The sequence below is a fragment of the Saccopteryx leptura genome, chromosome 4 (assembly GCF_036850995.1).
Source record: "Saccopteryx leptura isolate mSacLep1 chromosome 4, mSacLep1_pri_phased_curated, whole genome shotgun sequence".
NCBI classification, from domain to species: Eukaryota; Metazoa; Chordata; class Mammalia; order Chiroptera; family Emballonuridae; genus Saccopteryx; species Saccopteryx leptura.
Window position 1 is genome coordinate 154021094 of NC_089506.1, and position 26584 is coordinate 154047677.

Sequence of the window (26584 nt, forward strand, 5' to 3'; positions counted from 1 at the left end):
CCGGGTGGCTCCTGGTCAGGCGCATGCAGGAGTCTGTCTGACTGCCTCCCCGTTTCCAACTTCAGAAAAAATACCAAAAAAAAAAAAAAAGAATCTTTGCTTTCCTGATATTTGCTTTTATATTTGCTTCAAATTTTCCACAAATGGTAATAATTAAACTATTCAGGCTGAGTTGAAGTGGGGGAAGAGTGAGAAAATGACTGGATGTAAATAAAAGATTTAGTTTATGAATTGACTCTGTTTTCATGGAGATAAAACTGGTTAAACAAATTCCAAGATAGTAAGCAAGGTTAAAAAGCAGCAAAGTAGCAAGAGGGGCATAATGTCAGGCAATGTAGACAGTATGTGTTGCGGCTAAACTATCACAGCTATATCTATGTGTCAATATTCACATCTCCATATATCTCCATTATCAGAAGGTTTACTTTTAAATAGGCTACTGAACTGGCCTTACCTGACCCCCAGTGTCACATATCAGTCCATTAGAGGCCATAGTTTAGAGCAAGCAGCTGCACTGGTGGACTTCTTGATGCTTCTTACTGATTAGACAAAACACCTGGCACTGTGACTTGAGCTTTGCCAGTTTCATGCAGACATAACCTGCATCTGATGTGCTCTTTCTATTGACCATTCAAATCCTAACCAGTAGCCAAGTCCTCTGAGTGGGAATATTCTTCTCCAGCCATTTAATATTTTTGGATATGGTTTCCAGAACAATTTGAAAAGTATCCACGTGTGATCCTTGGGCTTTAAGAGATTCAAAGAACAGTTCCACCTGAAAAATAAGCAAGAAATGAATTACTGACATGGTTCAAAATACACTTTCTCTTCCAAAGAGTTTCAAATGGCTTGCAACTTATAAAAAGACAGTGCACGCATTTCTCTGCCAACCTTTAAAAGGTTATTTTTATCTTCTCTTTATTTTTTCTTTTTTTTTGCATAATTGTTACTTTACTTTATCTTCAAACAATAAACAAAGACAGACAGGAAAGATAAATCTTCATCTTACAAGTCAGCACACTCTGGGTGAAGAAACTGTGATTAAGCCAAGTCATAGAGTGAGCTGGATTAAGTTCTAGACTTCTGAATTTTGCTTCAAAATTTCTTGTGGAAAGAATATGTAAAACACTAGAATGCTTTTTAAAAGACAAGTAGAACTACCTACAATAGGAGTTTAAAATAAGAACTTTTCTGAACTCTTTCAAAGTTCAATATAATTATTCCTGGTGACACAATATGAACAACATAATACAAAAGGACTCATCTCTAAAACTTTTTATAAATTTTATAAGATTTTAGTCCTTTGCCTTCCACATACTTGCTACATGTGTAGCATGCACCGGGTACGAGAACAGACGTCGGAGACTTTCGGGAGTCTAGATGTTTCTTTATTGGCCAGTTTAACCTGCGCAGGGGCGAATTCCCAGGTGTCCGGAGACAACGTACTCACAAGGAGCTACAAACAGGAATCGTGCCTGGCGCTTACAGCTAGGTCCTTATATATCCTAAGTAAGCAAGCATTTACAGAAGCAGATGTGGCAGTTACCTATTCACTAAGGGGTCGCACACAGCATAGCAACAGAGGCTGGGTCTAGCTCATTGGCGAATTTCAAACATAAACTTCTGATAAGGGTCTCTGACTAATCGAATGCAAACGTTGGTCTTCCTTTGTTCTCAGCCTTACAGGGTCCCTATCATTACCTCCCTGTCTCTGCTCTTACACTCTGGCAATCCCAGCACATTTTCCTGAATCTAACATTTTGATCTTTTCTTGGTCCTTACACATGACATTAGATAAATAACTCATTTTCTTCTACTAAAATGAGAACTTTAAACCAGATTGTGCCTAAGTATACTTTCAATTCCAGCATTGAACATTTATTGTAAACTATTAGCTATAGAAAGTCACAAACCTCCTGCAACTCATCCTTGGAAGAAAAGTGAGATGCCGTGCCAGAAACGATCAGTCTCATGGCAAAGGAGCCCAAATCAAATCTGAAAAAAAGCAGAGGATTTAAGTAATTGAAATACGGGCCTTATGTTGATTATATCATATATTTTTAGATGTATAACATTAATAGCTATATGATAAGCTTGTGTATACTAATAGGTAGTATTAATTACCATAAGAATAACTGATATTCATCCAGTAAAACCCCAAATCTATGTAATTTATCAAATGTGACCATAAAATTAAAATGTAGTAAAGCCTTTTAAGAAAACCTTATTTAGCAATGTTTATATTTAAATTTCTGTTTATGTTTAAAGCATCATTTTCTACATTTTTTTATTATGCACCCATCAGTAAAAGTTTTTTGACCAACAACTTTCCAAATTATAGTACATATCCATGTACTGTTATATGTAGAAAAGAAAATGTAAATAGCATAAAATATATGTGGTGATATTTTCTTCTTGCATGCTCATGCATTATCTTACAGACTTCCTCATCTCATGTTGAACACCACTGTGTAGAAACATTGTATTTATTAGGGCAATGTTACTGGGTTGAGCTCTCATTCACAACCACAGACCACATCCTTCACCCCAGAGTCTTTTACACGGAGGATTTGTACCACAGGTCAAAGGGATACGTGCTCCATAGCAGAGCACAGATAGTCTAAGAAGCGACTCCAAGTCTAGGCTCTGCACATGGTCAGGCAGGGGGATACTTTCTACTTACAAAGGAAACTGACAGCATTGCAGAAAAAGCCAGATCGTTTCAGAAGGGAACTGACAGTCTGCAAACAACCAAACCAATGGTTCCAGTAGGGTTTTAAGGAAACACATTTTTTTAAAAAGCAGTTTCTAACTGTTTCGTTTCATATGATGTCAACCCATTGAAGGTTGGGAGAAGGAGGGGGAATGTACTTTTTGCTGCACAAAGCTATCTGGGAGGACTCAGAGTCCTGTATGTCAAAGATAAGAGAGGTGAGAGGAATGGGGGATAACTGACATCAGAGACACTGACACTAAGATAACAGAGAAAATTACACAGCTCTCTCATTCAGGATATTTCCCATACAGTATTTCACAAGTGACATTTTGGATTTGGATGAGCAAATGGCTGAGTACCTTAGCAGGGACTTTGTTGTGAGAGAAAGCAACGAGATCCTGTCCATCTGATGAAATCTAATCATTATTGGTTTCCCCCCTGGGGATAGTTTAGGCCCAGGGGCAATACTGGAGTGAGCTCCATGTTATTGGTTTCCCCCCCTGGGGATAGTTTAGGCCCAGGGGCAATACCGAAGTGAGCTCCAGTTCTCCCAAAAGTTGGATCCCAAAACAGACTCAGAAGCAATCCAGTTTTGGAGGAGGGCCCCCAAAACACTTCTAATCAGATTTCTTTCAACCACTCTATGTTCCCTGCTGTGCTACTTTTACAGGGGAACTGGGGGTGGGGATTAGTTCTTATCAAAAATTTTGAAGTTAGGCCCTGGCCGGTTGGCTCAGTGGTAGAGCGTCGGCCTGGCGTGCAGAAGTCCCGGGGTTCGATTCCCGGCCAGGGCACACAGGAGAAGCGCCCATCTGCTTCTCCACCCCTCCCCCTCTCCTTCTTCTCTGTCTCTCTCTTCCCCTTCCGCAGCTGAGACTCCACTGGAGCAAAGATGGCCTGGGCGCTGGGGATGACTCTTCGGCCTCTGCCCCAGGCGCTAGAGTGGCTCTGGTCGCAACAGGGAGACGCCCTGGTGGGCAGAGCGTCGCCCCCTGGTGGGCGTGCCGGGTGGATCCCGGTCGGGCGCATGCGGGAGTCTGTCTGACTGTCTCTCCCCGTTTCCAGCTTCAGAAAAATACAGGAAAAAAAATTTTTTTTGAAGTTAGCTCCCAAACAAAAAGCAAGCCAAACATGTATAATGCATTAGGTATGGCTTCATTGAAATCCTCTGGGCTGGTGAGAAAGCCAGGGGGAGTTGGGGGGATGGGCCTGATGACTGAATTTAATTCAGCTAGTACTTGTCCCCAGCAATTCTTTGCCTGGGATGAGCAAGAGAAATCTGTTCCCATTCCCTTCTGCTCATTCCTCTCCCTTGCACCTGGGCAGAATAATCTGCACTAGGTTTAAAACCAATAGACATCATCAAACCATTTGGGTAAGATGCTATCATACGTATGTTCTGGGGGACACTTGAGTACAGTTGGTTTTAAGCAACTGAGACAGCTGGGTGGGAAGAGCGACAATGGAGATAAGTGAGTACCAACTATTTAGGGGTCCAATTCTCTCTCACAAAATTCCAGGCTAGTCGCTGCCCCTTCGGGTTTCTAGCAATTGCATGAAGAAGTGCCAAGTCCTGTGTCTTGATAATCTCTCCTTCATTCCTAGTTCAATTAATCTGAAGAAATGAAGACCACATGATTTTTCATGGCATTGGCTATATAATGTAATGAAAGTTAACTCAAGCTACCAATATATTAAAAGAATAGAAGAGAAAGAGGCATGATAAAATATAATTGACCAGAAATAGTAATAAATTCTCTACTGGCTAACATTTTTAATGCTCTAATTAATCCTTTACTTTGTTCTAGAAGTAATTTTATTCACTTACTATTTCAAAAAACTTTGATAAGATCGTGTACAGTATCTTATATAGAAGAATGTGTTTTTGCAATAATTTTCTCCAAGGTTATGAAAGCAAAAGTTAGCCATTTATATAGTAACAATTACATGATTAATAACTTGGAAATATCCATTTTTTGCCATTACATTTTGACAATATTTTTTAAGGCAAAGCAATTCAAATCCTGATTCAATTATTATATGCTTTTGAAATGTTAGCTAAAATTTTAGTGACCTCACTGAATTTATATCAGTTTACTTTTAACCACTTAAATTAATGCACTTACTCCATTAACTGTTCTTGATACTTGCTGGCTGACAATGCATACAGAATTTTGTGTTTTTCAGCACTTGACATTGACAGTTTATATTTCTCTAAAAGGTAATTCCAACCTGCTGTTGTCCAAGCACCCACGGAAAACACAGTCTTTAAAATATCTGTTGGGATACTGTAATATTAACACAAAAGAAAAGAAAAAAGTTTTATAAAAGAAAAAATAATTTTTTTCCTTATTATGATTTACAGTTGCTATACCAGTATCACCCAGTACGATAGGTATTTCCAGTACTTAACTTATTAAACCTTTTTTTCTGCCAAACTTTTATAAAATTATTTGATGTAATTTTACTTAGCAATTTATTTGTGGTTTTATTCTGCTGATAAAAGGTTAGCAAGAAGAATAATCATAAAATTTTAACCTGTATGTACAGAGATAAAAAATAGAAAGTTGTTAGAATCAATAAATAAAAGAGATGATTTCTGAAATATAAAAGTATTGGTTTATACAGAATTCTGTCATTAAATAACCTGTATTAATGCTATATAATTTTTATAAAGATGATCACTTGCTTCTTTAAAGTCATATTAAGAGAATATTCTAACAGGCCTGTCTGAGGACCATCTGACTCTTTAGCTCTAGAGAACTGTAATTAGCACATCTGATTACCATGCAGTCACTTTACAATTCTGTAAAATTGATAGAATGCAATATTATTTTCTGTTTACCTAAAGAAGACACACAATTTTGGGGTTTTAGTATCCTGTAGGATATTAACTAGCTTTGACTCTAATACACTCTATAATTTTTAATTCAAAATATGGTTAAAGCATTAATAACTGATATTTACATTGATGGCTTGGGAACACCATGACACAGAAAAGTTGGGGTGGGGCAGAAAATGTGCTTTTATCATGCAGTGATCACATGGTAGGCACTGCACTAGTCTCTGTACATTTTATGTAACTGTCAAAGCTACCCAGTGAAATAATTACCCTAACTTTGAAAAGTGGAAATAAAGCTCAGAATGGTTAAATAACCTGCTCATAGGTGACATAACTAGCTGTTCTGGAGATAGGATTTAAACCTGTGGTTCTGTTTGTGCTATTTCCACTATACATACTATATGTACTTAAATATCCCAAGTACCATTTGAATCATAAAATAAAGATTAAGTAATGAAATAATTAAATTAAAATCCACATTCTTTTGGTTTTAGTGTATTTCACTGTATAATTTTATGAAAACTGGTAACAAATTATTATGACCAGTTCCTTGTAGCTAGGACACATACTAACTTTCTTCACTACTTTATTCTTTTTTTTTTTTTTAATTTTTAAGGGTTTTTTTTTTTCATTTTTTTTAAGAGAGGAGAGAGAGAGAGAGAGAGAGGAGAGACAGAGAGAGAAGGGGGGAGGAGCTGGAAGCATCAACTCCCATATGTGCCTTGACCAGGCAAGCCCAGGGTTTCGAACCAGCGACCTCAGCATTTCCAGGTCGACGCTTTATCCACTGCGCCACCACAGGTCAGGCACTACTTTATTCTTAATACTTACAGCAGTGCCTGGCACATAGATGATGTGCAAAGAATTGTATTTGGAACTGACAAATGAATAAAGTAATTAATCTATACAAGAAAATTCTTTATTAAAATTAATACTAATGGCCTTAATTAGTCTTGAAGTTTAGAGAAAATAAAGCTATAATATTTAATAACATATTCTTGATTACAAGTCTAAATGAGCATTACCTGGGATACTTTCACAGACACAAAATCCTATTCACTTGGACTGGGTGAACATGTTAAGGACACTACTCTTTTATGGATTCTTGCTGTATTGGCCAAGAGTTTGCTTAAAGGCTTTAATCACTGTTAAAAAATAAATAAATAAAAGACTGGATAAAGAAGATGTGGCACATATATACCATGGTATACTATTCAGCCATAAGAAATGATGACATCGGATCACTTACAACAAAATGGTGGGATCTTGATAACATTATACGGAGTGAAATAAGTAAATCAGAAAAAAACAAGAACTGCATGATTCCATACATTGATGGGACATAAAAACAAGACTAAGAGACATGGACAAGAGTGTGGTGGTTATGGGGGGGGGGGGGAAGGAGGGAGAGGGGGAGGGGGAGGGGCACAAAGAAAACTAGATAGAAGGTGACTGAGGACAATCTGACTTTGGGTGATGGGTATGCAACATAATTGAATGGCAAGATAACCTGGACATGTTTTCTTTGAATATATGTACCCTGATTTATTGATGTCACCCCATTAAAATTAGTAAAAAATTTATTTATAAAAAAAATCCTATTCAGCAGGTTGAACCGTCCCCCTCATTGTACACGGGTTACTGCAGGTGAGGCCCCCATCCTGTGACTGGCATCATCACAGAAGGGCATTCTATCATGTATGGGGCAGCAGGATGTTTATATTTTAGCTTTATTCATAACAATCCAATTAAAAAAAAAAGAAAAATAGAGCTAAAGATATTTTTTTCTAAAACTGATTTTAGGCTTACATCCGAGCAGAGAAGTCTGAAAAACAAACAAACAAACAAACTGGGATCGTGTTTTTTTTTTTTTTTCCAATATTTTCCTTTTTATTGAATTTATTGGGGTGGTGGTACTGGTTAACAAGATCATATAGGATTCAGGTGCACAATTCTACAACACATCATCTGTACACTGTATTGTGTGTTCACCACCCCAAGTCAAGTCCTCATCACCATTTATCCTCCCTACACCCTCTTCCCCCTCCCCTCATCCTCCACACTGTTATTCATGTCCATGAGTTTTTTCTTTTTCGCTCAATCCCTTCTCTCATATAGCCCCTCCGCAACCTCCCTTTCCCCATAGCTGTCCACCTGCTCTCTATCTATGACCCTGTCTCTGTTTTGCTTGTTGGTTCATTAGATTCCACATATGAGTGAAGCCAGTCTTTCTCTGACTGGCTTATTTCACTTAGTGTATTACACTCTAGGCCCATCCATGTGTCACAAGGGTAAGATTCCCTTCTTTATATGGTCAAGTAGTATTCCACTGTGTAAAGCAGGGGTCCCCAAACTTTTTACACAGGGGGCCAGTTCACTGTCCCTCAGACTGTTGGAGGGCCGGACTATAAAAAAACTATGAACAAATCCCTACGCACACTGCACATATCTTATTTTAAAGTAAAAAAAAATGGGAACAAATACAATATTTAAAATAAAGAACAAGTAAATTTAAATCAACAAACTGACCAGTATTTCAATGGGAACTATGGGCCTGCTTTTGGCTAATGAGATGGTCAATGTCCGGTTCCATATTTGTCACTGCTAGCCATAACAGGTGATATGACGCGCTTCCGGAGCCGTGATGCGTGCATCCCACGTCACCGGAAGTAGTACTGTACGTGAGCCATGCTGCGCTTTGTGGTGCCACCACATACAGTACTCCCGGAGCACAAGATGAGGATGGATCCTGTGCTCCTCTCATTGACCACCAATGAAAGAGGTGCCCCTATCAGAGGTGCAGCGGGGGCCGGATAAATGGCCTTAGGGGGCCGCATGTAGCCCGCGGGCCGTAGTTTGGGGACCCCTGGTGTAAAGGCACCACAGCTTTCTTCACCAACTCATCTACTGATGGACACTTAGGCTGCTTCCACATCTTGGCTATTGTAAATAATGCTGCAATGAACATAACAGTGCATATATTCTTTGAATTAGTGTTACAATGTTTTTTTTGATAAATTCCCAGAATTGGAATTGCTGGATCATAAGGCAGTTCCGTTTTTATTTTTTGAGGTAACTCCATACTGTTTTCCACAGTGGCTGCATGAGTCTGCATTCCCACCAACAGTGCAGAGGGTTTTCTTTTCTACACGTCCTCGTCAACACATATTTGTTGATTTATTGATGTTAGCCATTCTGACAGGTGTGAAATGATAACATTGTAGTTTTAATTTGCATTTCTCTGATGATTAGTGACATTGAGCATCTTTACATATGTCTATTGGCTGTCTGTATGTTCTAATGTTATTTTTAAAGACTGCATAGTTTTTCTTTGTGTGGATGATTCACCATTGATTCAATTAGTCCTAATGACTGGGCATTTGTTTTTAATTCTACAACCTTATAAACAGTGCTGACATCAGTGTCTTGTGTATACATTCTTGCTCTTATGACTTTCTAAGAGTATAATTGCTGATACAAATCAAGTGTATGATTAAAAATCTTGCTAAATATTGTCAAACTATTCTCCTGAAAACAGTGCCCCCCTGCCTCATAATTTTGTTAATAGCATATTTATTAAGTTTAACCTGGGCTAGTCAAATAAAGAGAAAATTGTATCCATTGTTGGAATATAGTTTTTCATATTCTTTTATTAGCTGTTAGTTGTTTTTTTTAATCTTATTTTTATAAATTTTAATGCAGTGACATTGATAAATCAGGGTACATATGTTCCAAGAAAACATCGCCAGATTATTTTGACCTTTGAATATGCTGCATACCCCTCACTCAAAGTCAAATCGTCCTCCATCACCTTCTATCTGGTTTTCTTTGTGCCCCTACCCTCCCCCCACTCCCTCCCTCTCCTTCCTCGCCCCCTGGCCACCCCTCCACCCCACTCCCTGTTACCATCACATTCTTGTCCATGTCTCTGAGTCTCATTTTTATGTCCCATCTATGCATGGGTTCATATAGTTCTTAATTTTTTCTGATTTACTTATTTCACTCCGTATAATGTTATCAAGGTCCATCCATGTTATTATAAATGATCCGATGTCATCATTTCTTATGGCTGAGTAGTATTCCATAGTATATATGTACCAAAGCTTTTTAATCCACTCGTTCTCTGACCAACACTTGGGTTGTTTCCAGATCTTCGCTATTGTGAACAATGCTGCTTATAAACATGGGGGTGCATTTCTCCTTCTGGAACCATTCTATGGTGTCCTTGGGGTATATTCCTAAAAGTGGGATGGCTGGGTCAAAAGGCAGTTCGATTTTCAGTTTTTTGAGGAATCTCCATACTGTTTTCCACAGTGGCTGCACCAGTCTGCATTCCCACCAGCAGTGCAGGAGGGTTCCCTTTTCTCCACATCCTCGCCAGCACTTATTGTGTTGTTTTGTTGATGAGCGCCATTCTAACCGGTGTGAGGTGATATCTCATTGTGGTTTTAACTTGCATTTCTCTAATGATTAATGATGTTGAGCATTTTTTCATATGCCTATTGGCCATCTGTATATCCTCTTTGGAGAAGTGTCTATTCATTTCTTTTTCCCATTTTTTGATTGGATTGTTTGTCTTTCTGGTGTTGAGATTTACAAGTTCTTTATAAATTTTGGTTATTAACCCCTTATCAGATGTATTGTCAAATATGTTCTCCCATTGTGTAGTTTGTCTTTTTATTCTGTTCTTTTTGTCTTTGACTGTGCAAAAGCTTTTTAGTTTGATATAGTCCCATTTGTTTATCCTGTCTTTTATTTCACTTGCTCGTGGAGATAAATCAGCAAATATATTGCTGCCAGAGATGTCGGAGAGCTTACTGCCTATGTTTTCTTCTAAGATGCTTATGGTTTCACGCCTTACATTTAAGTCTTTTATCCATTTTGAGTTTATTTTTGTAAATGGTGTAAGTTGGTGGTCTAGTTTCATTTTTTTGCAGGTTGCTGTCCAATTTTCCCAACACCATTTGTTAAAGAGGCTGTCTTTACTCCAATGTATGCTCTTACCTCCTTTGTCAAATATCAGTTGTCCATAAAGCTGTGGGTTAATTTCTGAGTTCTCCGTCCTGTTCCATGGATCTATGTGCCTGTTCTTATGGCAGTACCAGGCTGTTTTGAGTACAATGGCCTTGTAGTATAGCTTGATATCAGGAAGTGTGATACCTCCCACTTTATTCTTCTTTTTTAAGATTGCTGAGGCTATTCGTGCTCTCTTTTGGTTCCATATAAATTTTTGGAATATGTGATTTATATCTTTAAAGTATGTCATTGGTATTTTAATTGGTATTGCATTGAATTTATAAATTACTTTGAGTAATATAGACATTTTAATGATGTTTATTCTTCCTAACCATGAGCATGTTATATGCTTCCACTTGTTTGTATCTTCCTTGATTTCTTTTATCAATGTTTTATAATTTTCTGAGTACAAGTCTTTAGTCTCCTTGGTTAAATGTACTCCTAGGTACTTTATTTTTTTGGTTGTAATAGTGAAGGGGATTGTTTCCTTAATTTCTCTTTCTGACTGTTCATTGTTGGTGTATAAAAATGCCTCTGATTTCTGAGTATTAATTTTATATCCTGCCACCTTGCTGAATTCATTTATCAGGTCCAGTAGTTTTTTGACTGAGACTTTAGGATTTTCTATATACAATATCATATCATCTGCAAATAATGATAGCTTTATTTCTTCTTTTCCAACTTGAATGCCTTGTATTTCTTCTTCTTGTCTGATTGCTGTGGCTAGGACTTCCAGGACTATGATGAATAAGAGTGGTGAAAGGGGGCACCCCTGCCTTGTTCCTGATCTTAAGGGGATTGCTTTTAATTTTTGCCCATTGAGTATGATATTGGCTGTGGGTTTGTCATAGATGGCTTTTATCATATTGAGGTATGTTCCCTGTATTCCCACTTTGCTGAGAGTTTTGATCATGAATGGGTGCTGGATTTTATCAAATGCTTTTTCTGTATCTATTGAAATTATGATGTGGTTTTTCTCCTTCCTTTCATTTATGTGATGAATAACATTGATAGATTTGCGAATATTGTACCAGTCTTGCCTCCCCAGACTAAATCCCACTTGATCATGGAGTATGATTTTTTCCATATATTGTTGGATCTGATTTGCTAATATTTTGTTGAGGATTTTAGCATCTAAATTCATCAGGGATATTGGCCTATAATTTTCTTTCTTTGTGTTGTCTTTGCCTGGTTTTGGAATCAGAATTATGCTCGCCTCATAAAAGGAGCTTGGAAGTCTTCCTTCCTCTTGAATTTTTTGAAATAGCTTGAGAAGGATAGGAGTTAGTTCTTCTTTGAATAGTTGGTAGAATTCACTTGTGAAGCCATCTGGCCCAGGACTTTTCTTTGTTGGGAGTTCTATGATAACTGTTTTAATCTCATTTATTGTAATCAGTCTGTTTAGGTTTTCTGATTCTTCCAGATTGATTTTTGGAAGATTGTATGTTTCAAGGAATTTGTCCATTTCATCTAATTGTCTAGTTTTTCGGCATACAGTTCTTCATAGTATTTTCTTACAATCCTTTGTATTTCTGTTGTCAGTTGTTATTTCTCCACTCTCATTTCTAATTTTATTTATTTGAGTCCTCTCTCTCTTTTTCTTGGTGAGTCTAGTTAAAGGTTCATCAATCTTGTTTACCTTTTCAAAAAACCAGCTCCTAGTTTCATTGATCCTCTGTATTGTTTCTTTAGTCTCTATGTCATTTATTTCTGTTCTGATCTTTATTATTTCCTTCCTTTTACTACATTTAGTCTTTACTTGCTGTTCTTTTTCTAGTTCTATTAGATGCAGGGTTAAGTTGTTTATTTGATCTTTCTCTAGCTTCTTAAAGTGTGCCTGTAGTGCTATGAACTTCCCTCTCAGTACTGTTTTTGTTTTGTAAATTTTGAGTTGTTGTATGCTTGTTATCATTCATTTCTAGAAATTTTTTTTATTTCTTCTTTGATCTCATTCTTAATCCATTCATTATTTAACAACCTGCTATTTAGTTTCCATGTGTTTGAGAATTTTTGAGCTTTTCTTTGTGGTTGATTTCTAGTTTCATGCCATTGTGATCAGAGAAAGTGTTTGATATGATTTCAATCTTCTTAAATTTGTTGAGACCACTTTTGTGCCCTAACATGTGGTCTATCCTAGAGAATGTACCATGAGCACTTGAAAAGAATGTATATTCTGCTGCTTTAGGGTGAAAGATTCTGTAGACATCTATTAAATTGAGTTGATCTAGTGTGTCCAATAAGTCTGCTGTTTCTTTGGTAATTTTCTTTCTTGAGGATCTATCTAATGATGTTCATGGGGTATTAAAATCCCCTACTATTATAGTGTTGTTATTGATCTCACTCTTTATATCCATCAAAGTCGGCTTTATATATTTAGGTGCTCCTATATTAGGTGCATAGATATTTATAATGGTTATATCTTCCTGTTGGATTGCTCCCTTTATCATTATGTAGTGGCCTTCTTTACCTCTTACTATATTCTTTGTTTTAAAGTCTATTTTGTCTGATATAAGTTTTGCTACCCCAGCTTTTTTTTCATTTCCATTTGCATGGTGTTTTTTTCCATCTTTTTTCCTTCAACCTATGTGCATCTTTTGTTTTGAGGTGTGTCTCTTATAGACAGCATATGTACGGGTCCTGTTTTCTTATCCATGCAGCTACCCTATGACTTTTTTTTTTAAAGACTTTATTTATTCATTTTAGACAGGAGATAGAGAGAGAGAGAGAAGAGAGGAGCAGGAAGGATCAACTCCCATATGAGCCTTGACCAGGCAAGCCCAGGGTTTTGAACCGGTGACCTCAGCATTCCAGGTTGATGCTTTATCCACTGTGGCACCACAGGTCAGGCGCTACCCTATGACTTTTGATTGGATCATTTAATACATTTACATTTAAGGTTATTATTGACATGTAGTTGTTTATTGCCATTTTATTCTTTAAAGCTGTATTCCTCTTTTGCTATATTCTTTTCCCACTTTGATCTGTTTACAACAGGCCCCTTAACATTTCCTGCAGCATTGGTTTGGTGTAATGAATTCCTTGAGTTATTTTTTGTCTGGGAAACTTTTTATTTCTCCTTCAATTTTAAATGATAGCCTTGCTGCATAAAGTAGTCTTGGTTGTAGGTTCTTGTTCTGCATTACTTTGAATATTTCTTGCCATTCCCTTCTGGCTTCAAGTGTTTCTGTTGAGAAGTCTGATGTCATCCTTATGGGGGCTCCTTTGTAGGTGATAGCCTTTTTTTCTAAGAGTGGAGTTCTCTGTGCTTCTTGAATTTGTGAGAGTTTCTCCTGCATTAATTTAGGGAAGTTTTCAGCTATGATATGATTGAACAAAATCTCTATCCCTTGTTCTTTCTCTTCTTCTTCAGGAACCCCTATGATGCGGATGTTATTTCTCTTTATGTTGTCACAGAGCTCTCTTAGAATTTCTTCAGACCTTTTGAGTCTCTTTTCTTTTTTCTTCTCTGCTTTCATGCCTTCATTCCAGTTGTCCTCCAACTCACTGATTCGATCCTCAGCTCTATCTATCCTGTTTTTAATTCCTTTCATTGTGGTCTTCATTTCTGATATTGTATTTGTCATCTCCCACTGATTCTTTTTTAATATTTCAATATCATTTTTTATACTTGCTATTTCTTTATTTAGGTGTTCATGATGACCATCCATTGTTGTTCTAAGATCCCTAAGCATCCTTACACTCATTATTTTAAACTCCGCATCTAGAAGTTTGATTATTTCCATATCACTCAGTTCATCTCCTGAAGGTCTCTCTTGTGGTTTCAGTTGGATTGCACTTCTTTGTCTTCTCATTGTGCCTGGGTGTCTGGGTATTTTCTTTGTAGAGCTGGTTGAGTCTAGGCTTGGTGTTGTCTGCCTCCAGTTTTTACTTGTGTTGTTTCTAGGTCTTCTTGGGTTGGCATCAGCTATTATTTGTAATCCACTTTTGGATTTGGGCAGCTTTGAAGCTTGATTTGTTTGTTTTCTTAACAGGTGATTGTCTTGTTTGCTGATCTCAGCGGGGGCTTATTTGAAACTGTATCCAGGAATGCCGTGGGTGTGACCTGAGACTCTGAAGTCCTCTTCTGCCAGTTAATCTCTCTGGGGGTGGGTTGCTTTCTCAGCTTCAGTAGGGGGAGGTCTATCTCAGATCTCCATGGAGACCTGAGTTACTGCCCCTCCTCCCTACTTCTTGTTTTCAGCTGTGTCTTGTTGGGCTGATTGGAGCTGGAGAGATGTCTGTATCTCTGTGACCTGGAAGTACTTTTGTATTTTTCTTTGTGGAAGGATCAGCCCCTCCCCCAGTTATGGCTGCCTCCAGCACTGAATGAGTCAGCTTTTTATGTCATCACCTATATTCCTCTCCCCCTCACCATCCATCTCTCTCTCTCTCTCTCCTTTCTTTTTGGAAGACAAGCAGGCCCTTTCAACACACCTCGTTCCCTGGTCACCAGGCAAGTGGCTGTGAGCAGTATTTACTGCTCTTTTCCTTGGAGTGAGAGCCCAGCCTCACCCCCCCCCCCACCCCGTTCCTGTAAGCAGGGGAGATTCAGGCGCTCAGTACCAGGTTTGTTGTGACTTCTTTGCTCCTTGGTTTTTGAAAGCTGTTCTTGTAGTCCAGATTTGGTTTTTCACACTGATTGTTCATAAATTAGTTTATAATCCAGTTCGGTGGTGTGAGCTGGGAGTCTTTGTGTCTACTTACTCTGCTGCCATCTTCAGGTCTCCTGGGATTGTTTTTTTCTAAAGGAGGAATTCAAGAAAAGATTTCAAATGCTCACTAAAATGTGATTACATGGAGAAAAGGTATGATAGCATATCATAGCAATTTTACACAGGAAAAGCTGACACCATTTCAGTACATGGAACTAAAGTGGTAAAAATTTTTCCTCTATTTTAAGAAAACCAAATCTTCCTTAATCACAAACAGATTTGATTTCCAAAAGCATCTAACTCTAGAGTCAGAATTTTCATAATAACAATATAAAAATCATGTGTTGGACAGAAATCAAGGCCTTCATTGAGATGATTGTGGGTTCTGTTAGTGCCTATGGGTTGCAGCCACTAAACTGAACTGCAACGTAATCCATTTGATCACTGGGCATCTTCCTGATTACACTAACCAAGGAGTCAATCAAGCTGCCGTGTACACCTTTTAAATGTTTCACATAATTCGTTTCCCATCAAAGTTGGAAATTGGGGCCAAGGTTTGGTCAGTGGTATTGGTTAATGAGGAAGTAAATATATTTTCTTTTTAAAAAGGTCACCTCCCCAGTTTTTCACAAGTTTCATCAGATGATCACTGATGTTTTAATTGCTTGTACATTTTATATTGATTTTTTATCTTTTAATGGCATCACAGCCCTCGCCAGTTGGCTCAGTGGTAGAGTGTCAACCTTGTGTGTGGAAGTCCTGGGTTCAATTCTGGATCAGGGCACACAGTAGTGACCATCTGCTTCTCTACCCCTCCCTTTCCCCTTTCTCTCTCTCTCTCTCTCTCTCTCTCTCTTCCTCTTCTGCAGCCATGGCTGAATTGGTTCAAGCTAGTTGGCCAGCGGCACTGAGGATAGCTTTGTGGAGCCTCCGCAGCTGGTGCTAAAAATAGCTCTGTTAAAAGCATGGTCCCAGATGGGCAGAGCATCTGGCCCAGATGGGGTTTGCCAGATAGATCCCAGTTGCGGTGTATGTGAGAGTCTGTCTCTCTATCTCCCTTCCTCTCACTTAAAATAAATAAATAAGTGGCTCAGTGGCAGAGCATCAGCCTGGTATGTGGAAGTCCCAGGTTCAATTCCCAGCCTGGACACACAGGAGAAGCACCCATCTGCTTCTCCATCCCTCGCCCTCTCCTTCCTCTCTGTCTCTCTCTTCCCCTCCCACAGCCAAGGCTCCATTGGAGCAAAGTTGAACCGGGTGCTGAGGATGGCTCCATGGCCTCCGCCTCAGGTGCTAGAATGGCTCCAATTGCAGTGGAGCAACGCCCCGGAGGTGCTGAGCATCGCCCCCTGGTGGGCATGCCGGGTGGATCCCAGTTGGGCACATACAGGAGTCTGTCGCCTCCCCTCTTCCCACTTCAAAAAAATACAAAAAAATAAATACAAATACAAACAAACAAATAACTAAGTGGCATCACTTTTGGAAATGGGTTCCCCTTTGCTTCCACCCTCTGGCTACCTTTCTGTTACCATGCCATTGTTTAGTTAGCTCTCCCCTTTAGGTACTTAAACCTCACCTTCCAAAAAATATCTATTGAGTACTTACTATGTGGAAGCATAAACAAGGGTATATAATTCCCAGCATGTCTTTTTTTTTTTTCTATCCTTACTAAAAGGTTTTAGCTCTATTGTCAATCATGAGCAAAGACTTTTACAAAGATCTTTAATTTTCCACTGGATTCCTTCCACTGAAAGAAGAGTTCAGTTGCCTTCCGGGTGCAAGGATCATGGTTCAGGTTACAGGCCAGCTTCATGAGGGCAGCACGGAGCATCCTGCCCCAGAATGAGCCCTCATCACTCCAGCTTTGCGTGTCAATCACTGGCTTAAAATACTGAAGAAGGTAATGCTGCAGAAAGCACAGGATAGTTTACAGACAGGCTAAATTTAGTTCTCAACACAGCTCTGATCCCTCTAAAGGCTCAACTCTAAACACTCTAAACTATCTGCATGAACCTTTCCCGAAACACAGAACTACTTATCTTCATATTTCTCTTCTCTCTCTCTCTTTTTTTTTTTTTTTTGTATTTTTCTGAAGCTGGAAACGGGGATAGACAGTCAGACAGACTCCTGCATGCGCCCGACCGGGATCCACCCGGCACGCCCACCAGGAGGCGATGCTCTGCCCACCAGGGGGAATGCTCTGCCCCTCTGGGGCATCGCTCTATTGCGACCAGAGCCACTCTAGCGCCTGGGGCAGAGGCCAAGGAGCCATCCCCAGTGCCCGGACCAACTTTGCTCCAATGGAGCCTCGCTGCGGGAGGGGAAGAGAGAGACAGAGAGGAAGGAGAGGGGGAGGGGTGGAGAAGCAGATGGGCGCTTCTCCTGTGTGCCCTGGCCGGGAATCGAACCCGGGACTTCTGCACGCCAGGCTGATGCTCTACCACTAAGCCAACCAGCCAGGGCTCTCTTCTCTTTTTATGACCCCAACCCACCATGATTAAGAAACAGAGTTAGTGCTTACATTGAAAATATGATTTAATATCCTATCTGAGAGGAAACTATCAATTGAAATAAGATAAAAACCACCTTACGAAGGATGATTTTGCTCATGGTTCTGGCATGGCTCTTAGATGGTGATGGCAAGGAACAAGGGACATCTAATCACTAGGTAGTGTGCTGTGAACTCTGCTACCAGCCAATTTCCTTAAATTCTCAAAAATTTAACCCCAAGAGTCCACAGAAAACAGACTGAGTCTTACTGATCCCTTAGACACTGGGTTATTACTTGACAAATTTTCTGAATGTAACACAAACCTTGAAGTTTTTGGTGACATCTGAAATATTCCTTCTGTCCATCATGTGGTAAAACAATTCTAAGTATTCCAGACCTTTGAGAAGGGCAAGAACGTTTGTTTCATGTTGGAGATAGTGAGTCAGGTCAAGGGCTTTGTCTAAGGTCAACCTTCCTGCACTGAGAAATGAAACAAATGCCAGTGTTTTGTGTACATCTTACAGTTAGTATTCTTAATATTGCCTATGAGATAGAGAGCAATACCAGAAGTTCATTACAGCCAAGCCATTTGGTTTAAATCGTAGTTGTGCCACTCACTAGCTGTGTAACCTTGGAATAATTACCTAACTTCTCTGGGCCTCAGTTGCCTCCCTTATCTAATGGGGGAAATAATAATATCTTCTTTTATAGCTATAAAGATTAAATCAGTTAATATATATAAAGCAAGTAGAATATTGATTAGCATATGGGAGTTCTATAAATGAAATAAATATTAGGTAACATTAATATGTGGTACCAAATAACATCAAAGTGTTCATATATCATGTCATTCTCTAATTGTTTAATTTGTGGCTTTGAATTGTTCCTCCAAGTGAATTTGGAACTTTGAGGATAGATATCAGGACTTTTCTTTTTTTTATGTTCCTCTTAGAGCCTAATAGAGAAGTATTATTGTGAGTGGAATAAAACAGGCATTTCCATCTCATATTTATCATCTTATCATCTTATAAAACATCTTACATTTATAATATCTTTATAAAAATAAAGTTAGATTCTAAAGTTATATATATTCTCTACATTTTCTTTTAGTAAAAAGAACAAACAACCAAACTATTATTCTGAATACCAAAGTGATAAGATCTCTTCTGTAGAAGAAATAACATCATTGCCATGTCACTTTTATAAGGTGGTTCTCATGTGTCTGTTAAAAGGACGTGTGTCCCCCACAGAAGACTGAAGCCATGCTTGCCAGTTTCAGACTCCCATATTAAGCATAACAGTTTGATATAGGAACGGATTCCAGAATAAAGGATGTCTATTAAATTTTTCTTTAACATAATGCCCTACTTCCTTGGGCTTTTAACATTTTTAAATTCTGATTTAAAAAGAGAAAACTGAAACTAGAAAGAAGTAAAATTAATAAGAACTAACTTTTGTTGTGACTTTACTATTCTCAATCACAATGACATACTGCTTTAAATAGACTAATGGAAATTTTTCTGTTGTTGTGAGTCGGGGGCGCAGAGAGAGAGAGATCAGCAGATGGAATCATCAAGGACTAGCAAAGGACTACCACTCGCTCAGGCAAATGGCCCCGAGTTCATGCAGTGTCCTAATTTTATTCACAAGACTTCAAAAAGCTTGTTTACTGAGAAATTGGCATAACATCAAGAGTAACTTTTACTTAAAGATACATAGAGTGCACCTGCAAGATAGCTTAGTAACAACATAATATCAGAAGGCATTAATTGCTATTGCTTCTATGGATCCCACAACATTCCTCTCCTTATCTTAAGGGATAACCTTGGAAAGTACAGAAATCTTATGAGAATGTTTTACTGAGAAAAGCCCAGCAACTGCCTTCAGTCACATAGACCTGTTTCAGTGACCCGCCTTCAAGTCACAAAACAATTTTCTTGGCAAAACATTCATTTCTTGTTGGCTGTGTTCCCATCCAAGGCCATGCAATGGGTTATTCCACTACATTTTTCCAAAGGTTTTGTCTGGAGAAAGGGGGGCTAGACCATACGGTCTGCTGTATTTTATAAAACACAAATGCACAAAATGTCACCATTTCTTTTCACATTTATAAGTATTATAATACATGGAGTAGTTGATATTTTTAAGCATCAGCAACCGGAAGAAACTGGGTGTCATATTCTATGGTCTCAATTTTATAAAGAATGTCTCACATATAAAGATTACTTTATATTAGTCATGTTTTTCTTTCTGACCCAGACTAATTTGATTCTTACTAAAACAAATGCCATTATTAGAAAACTATATATGCCTACTTGAAAAAAATTTAAACCTAATATTTATATAAAAGGATTTTTCTTTTTTTATAGTAATTGTTTAATAAAAATTCAACTCCTCACCACCTGCACAAAATGTTATCTGAATGTTTGTTTACCTTAAAAATTAAACACATATATAAGCATAAACTTCAGCCCATGAGGAAAAATGTGTATCTACTTATTTGTATATAGTTTCAGCTAAATGGTACCTTTGTGAAATAACACTTTATACCTATGGAACCAATTTGGGACTACTTTTTAAGGGTGGGACTAAAAAAACAATTACCATATTTCCCCATGTATAAGATGCTCCCATGTGTAAGACATACCTTAATTTTGGGGCCCGCAATTTGAAAAAAAATGTGTTACATAAAGTTATTAAACTCAAGTTTTATTCATCATAAAATTCATACAACTCCTCATCCATGCAAAAAAGCAAGAAATGTAAGTAAAAAAAAAACTACAACCACTGTATAAGACGCACCCAATTTTTAGACCCCAAATTGTCCAAAAAAAGGTGCGCTTTATACATGAGGAAATAAGATAGTTTTTCATTAAGGACATTAAAGTTGTCATTTTGATTCTACTCAAGTCAGATGAGATCCAAGTCTTAAATTATATTTTAAAATTATGGCCCTGGCCAGTTGGCTAAGCGGTAGAGCGTCGGCCTGGCGTGCGGGGGACCCAGGTTCGATTCCCGGCCAGGGCACATAAGAGAAGCGCCCATTTGCTTCTCCACCCCCCCTTCCTCTCTGTCTCTCTCTTCCCCTCCTGCAGCCAAGGCTCCATTGGAGCAAAGATGGCCTGGGTGCTGGGGATGGCTCCTTGGCCTCTGCCCCAGGCGCTAGAGTGGTTCTGGTCGCGGCAGAGCGACGCCCTGGAGGGGCAGAACATGGCCCGCTGGTGGGCAGAGCATCACCCCTGGTGGGCGTGCCGGGTGGATCCCGGTCTGGCGCATGCGGGAGTCTGTCTGACTGTCTCTCCCCATTTCCAGCTTCAGAGAAAATACAAAAAAAAAAAAAATATATATATATATATATATATATGAAAATATAATTAAAATAAATATCCATTCCTGGGTCAAATTTTGTCTCTGAACTAAATGTGATCACTGTTTATTTCCTTTAACTCTTTTTTTTTTTTTTTTTTTTACAGGGACAGAGAGAGAGAGTCAGAAAGAGGGATAGATAGGGACAGACAGACAGGAACGGAGACAGATGAGAAGCATCAATCATCAGTTTTTCGTTGCGACACCTTAGTTGTTCATTGATTGCTTTCTCATGTGTGTCTTGACTGCGTGTCTTCAGCAGACCGAGTAACCCCTTGCTCAAGCCAGCGACCTTGGGTCCAAGCTGGTGAGCTTTTTGCTCAAGCCAGATGAGCCTGTGCTCAAGCTGGCAACCTCAGGGTCTCGAACCTGGGTCCTTCCGCACCCCAGTCCAATGCTCTATCACTGCGCCACCACCTGGTCAGGCCCTTTAACTCTTAAACAGATATTTTACTGAGCATGGAAGGAAGATATATATATATATATATATATATATATACACACACACACACACACACACACACACATATAATTCCAAGAGAGTCAAGGGAGTAAAAATATTTAGACTGATTATGAGTTTAAATTGTTTCCTTATATAATTACTTTTATTATAAAAGTAATATAAACAAATTACAGAACAAATGGAAATTAGAGAAGAGGAGGAAATACTCATAATTTTACTACCCTACACATTTACTAATAGCTCTTTGGAATATATCCTTTTGTGCTATTTTTTCTTTTTTGAATGTCTAGCTTATTTTTTTCCTATGTAGTTGAAAACATAACAATACACAGACACACATTATTTTAAATGCATGTTTTCAACCTCACATTATTTAAAATGCATTTTTCTATGTTGTCATCTCCTTTTTTTATTCAACACATGATACTTTAAACAATATAAATGAAATAATACTAATAATTCTAACAGCTGTAATTTATTGGGCAGGTCCTATACGTGGTGTTTTATCTCCCTTATCTTATGCAATCTTCAAAACACTCTGTATGGTAGATGTTATTATTATTTAAAACTGGGATTTTAAAGACTAGAAAAGTTTTATTTATTTTTTTTATTATTAATTTTACTAGAGTAAATCAATAAATCAGGGTACATATGTTCAAAGAAAACATGTCCAGATTATCTTGTCAATCAATTATGTTGCATACCCATCACCCAAAGTCAGATTGTCCTCCGTCAGCTTCTATCTAGTTTTCTTTGTGCCCCTCCCCCTCCCCCTTCCCCTCTTCCTCCTCCTCTGTAACCACCACACTCTTGTCAATGTCTCTTAGTCTAGTTTTTATGTCCCACCTACGTATGGAATAATGCAGTTCTTGGGTTTTTTTTTTATTTACTTCTTTCACTCTGTATAATGTTATCAAGATCCCACCATTTTGTTGTAAATGTTCCGATGTCATCATTTCTTATGGCTGAGTAGTATTCCATAGTGTATATGTACCACATCTTCTTTATCCAGTCATCTATTGAAGGGCTTTTTGGTTGTTTCCATGTCTTGGCCACTGTGAACAATGCTGCAATGAACATGGGACTGCATGTGTCTTTATGTATCAATGTCTCTGAGTTTTGGGGGTATATACCCAGTAGAGGGATTACTGGGTCATAAGGTAGTTCTATTTTCAGTTTTTTTGAGGAACCATCATACTTTCTTCCATAATGGTTGTACTACTTTACATTCCCACCAACAGTGTATGAGGGTTCCTTTTTCTCCACAGCCTCTCCAACATTTGCTATTACCTGTCTTGTTAATAATAGCTAATCTAACAGGTGTGAGGTGGTATCTCATTGCAGTTTTGATTTGCATTTCTCTAATAACTAATGAAGATGAACATCTTTTCATATATCTGTTGGCCATTTGTATTTCTTCCTGGGAGAAGTAAGACTAGAAAAGTTTTAAAGACTAGAAAATTTAGACTTGACATGGTGAAATAACTTGCCCCAAGTTAAACAATAAGTGAAGAGGCAGTACTTGAATTTATCTCTTTTAATCCAAAATTTGCCCTCTTAATTAATTTCATTAACTTGTACATTTAGTGAAGAAGAGATGACTGTTTTTTTCCACTGATGTATCAATAACTATAGTGTTCCTTTTGTTAAATTTAGGCTACCCATACCTTTATAGGCTAGAAATGGCAAAAATGACTTTGTAACTAATGGAAAGACTGGCTCTCATTTGCTGAATTGTCAATATTCTTGTTTTCTAGTCTTCATGTGACAAAGACAGAAAGAGAGAGAAAGGGAGGGACAAATAGGGACAGACAGACAGGAAGGGAGAGAATTGAGAAGTATCAATTCTTTGTTGCAGCATCTTAGTTGTTCGTCGGTTGCTTGTTCATTGATTGCTTTCTCATATGTGCTTTGACCAGGGGGCTACAGCAGAGTGAGTGACCCCTTGCTCAAGCCAGTGACCTTGGGCTCAAGCCAGCAACCTTGGGCTTCAATCTAGCAACCTTTGAGCTCAAGCCAGCAACCATGGGGTCATGTCTATGATTCTATGCTCAAGCCAGCAACCCTGTGCTCAAACTGGTGAGCCTGTGCTCAAGCTGGATGAGCCCATGCACCAGCCGCACCACCACCTGGTCAGGCTCTAGTCTTAAATTTTTAATCTACTTTCTTTGCAAACTGTGAGTTTCTCCTTTGTTCAGACAAACCTCCTTTGACTAACAATAAATAGCCTACCAGTCTTTTATGCATCTACTCAAATGTAGAATAGGGCTATATATTTTTTTTTTTTCTGAAGCTGGAAACGGAGAGACAGTCAGACAGACTCCCGCATGCGCACGACCGGGATCCACCCGGCACGCCCACCATGGGGCGACGCTCTGCCCACCAGGGGGCGATGCTCTGCCCATCCTGGGCGTCGCCATGTTGCGACCAGAGCCACTCTAGCACCTGAGGCAGAGGCCACAGAGCCATCCCCAGCGCCCGGGCCATCTTTGCTCCAATGGAGCCTTGGCTGCGGGAGGGGAAGAGAGAGACAGAGAGGAAGGCGCTGCGGAGGGGTGGAGAAGCAAATGGGCGCTTCTCCTGTGTGCCCTGGCTGGGAATCAAACCCAGATCCTCTGCACGCTAGGCCGACGCTCTACCGCTGAGCCAACCGGCCAGGGGGGATAGGGCTATTTTAATCCTAGCCGTCAATGTGTTATGATGTTACCATATTCCTAAGATCTATGGGGCTGAGGATTAAACACTCAGTCCTCTTCCTTTTCTACCTTGAGAGTTCAGTTGTGCAGAAGAGAAGCTCTGCCTGAAAAACGACCTGCTGGTTATTTTCACTCAAGGTGACCTAAATAAGCATCTGAAAGGAAATAATATGTCACACTGAATAAAATGAATACATTACAGTAATTCTCAGAATAAGAAATAGCTTACACTGCACAATACTTCAACTGATCCCCATGTTGTTTGTTGATTTTACCCCCCATTCGCTATCTTATGACCCAATTTATTCTATGTATTATTCTGTTGTTGATAATTGGGAAAGGAAGGAAAACACTTTTTCTTTCCAGGAAGTTCTAAGGAGAAATAAACACAAGCAACCATTCTTCCTTACAATTTAATACTGATTCATCCAATGTGAGCTAAGAAACGAATGGATTATGTACTAGACTAACAACTTATTTAAAATTGTAAAGGTTAAGACTATATTTTTACTTTTCATTCAGCAGATTACATAGGTATTTGGTGAAACAGCAAGTTACTAGCATAAAGAAATTTTAAATTTGGCATTTAAAATTTAAATGCTCAGAGGTTCTACCCTAAGTGAGTAAATCCAGCCATTCATGTATACAGTCTGGGTCTCTGGCACATGGAAGACTACGGCCTGGCCTACAGGGGGTCACCCTGCCACACCCTTCTCTGTGGTTGCCCTGTGAGAATGAAGGTCCCCACATGTGCCGAGTCATCTCATTTTAAAAGAGATTCCATAATTTATATCAAACTCTTCACATTTTAAAATGTTGGACTAAATTTTTAAACATTTGTGAGTCAAAATACCTTATCAGTGGGTAGGCTTTGGCCTAGTGGCCAGTATTTAGCCTCTGTTCAAATCCATCATATGAATGATCAAACATTAAATGTTTAATTTTGAAATCTAGCATTTCTGGTTATAGATCAGTTATTTGTGAAATTAGATGGAATTTTGCATTACCTTACTAGTTAAAACACATCATGAATCAGACCTATTTTTTCCTTGGGGCTGAGAAGTGTGTGGTTCTGATTCAGCTGTGTAATGAGTTGGTCCCATCCAGGCCCCTCACGTTGAACGATGTAGTAGCCATTTGAGTTCACATTGAATTTCACCCAACTGGTGTTTTCAGGTAAATCCAGAGTATCTAAGAAGAGGAAATTGACAAAGGCATTTCATTATCAATATGAACACCAGAAACATCTCCAAAACCATTAGTTTCTATACTATCACTAATAAGTCAATGAGAAGACAACCTTTTGGAAGGATCATGGTGATAACTGATTTTCATAGTCCACTGGATGCTTTTTGAGAATAATGGTCTTATTAAGTTAATAAATAAATTAATCCATATGAAAAGGACTGCTAACTTTGTTCTCAAAACAGTCAGTGCAGGTCTAAAAGGCATGCAAGGGTCCAGTAAGGCAGATGATGAGCATGATGAATTTGGCTTAATTTATTGGTGGTCTTTGTCTCAAGGTTTAGATACTAGTCATTGAAATATGTATTTGTAGCCTGGCCAGGCGGTGGCACAATGGATAGAGTGTCAAACTGGGACATGGAGGAACCCAGGTTTGAAAAGCAGAAGTTGCCGGCTTGAGCGTGGGCTCACCAGCTTGAGCATGGAGTCACTGGCTTGAGTGTGGGATCGTAGACGTGACCCTATGGTCGCTGGCTTGAGCCCAAAGGTTGCTAGCTTGAAACTCAAGGTTTCTGGCTAGAGCCCAAGGTCACTAGCTTGAGCAAGGGGTCACTCGCTCTGCTGTAGCCCCCCCCCCGTCAAGGCACATATGAGAAAGCAATCAATGAACAACTAAGATGCCGCAACAAAGAACTGATGCTCCTCATCTCCTTCCCTTCCTATCTGTCTGTCCCTCTCTCTCTCTCTCTCTGTCTGTCTCTGTCAAAAAGAAATATGTATATGTGACTCATTTGTCCAGTTCTTATTTTGGGTAAAATAAGGACTCCAGGTTGAATATGATGTTATGATGGAAACCCTCTAGAATTTCAGTGAGGTTTTTAAGAAGAAATTAAAATATTAAGTGTTTTTAATATGAAAGACATTATACTAGGTGGTAAAATAACATTATCTGATTCTCTTAACTCTGTGAGGTCTAGTCCTCATTCTAAACAAGATGAGAAAATTGAAGCTTAAGAGACTTAAAATTTTTCTTGAAGCCACACATTTAATAGATAACAGAGCGACAACAGACAATAAATTCCCTTTTTTTTCACTATACGTTTTTGGCTCATAGCTTAACAGCTGGATTAGTAGGTATTAAAAGGTGTAAAACAGGA

At 38.7% G+C, this 26584-nt stretch overlaps 1 protein-coding gene across 1 annotated transcript in view; it reads right to left on the minus strand.

The window, feature by feature from the left end:
* Window positions 1-631: 631 nt before the first annotated feature.
* The window catches only part of ERAP2 (endoplasmic reticulum aminopeptidase 2), a 49050-nt gene continuing 23097 nt past the window's right edge, over window positions 632-26584 (minus strand). Inside the window, 9 exon segments of the mRNA XM_066383638.1 lie at window positions 632-775; window positions 1914-1995; window positions 2872-2877; window positions 4201-4315; window positions 4318-4331; window positions 4843-5004; window positions 16948-17132; window positions 18041-18197; window positions 25250-25433. Coding sequence (XP_066239735.1) covers window positions 632-775; window positions 1914-1995; window positions 2872-2877; window positions 4201-4315; window positions 4318-4331; window positions 4843-5004; window positions 16948-17132; window positions 18041-18197; window positions 25250-25433 — 1049 coding nt within the window.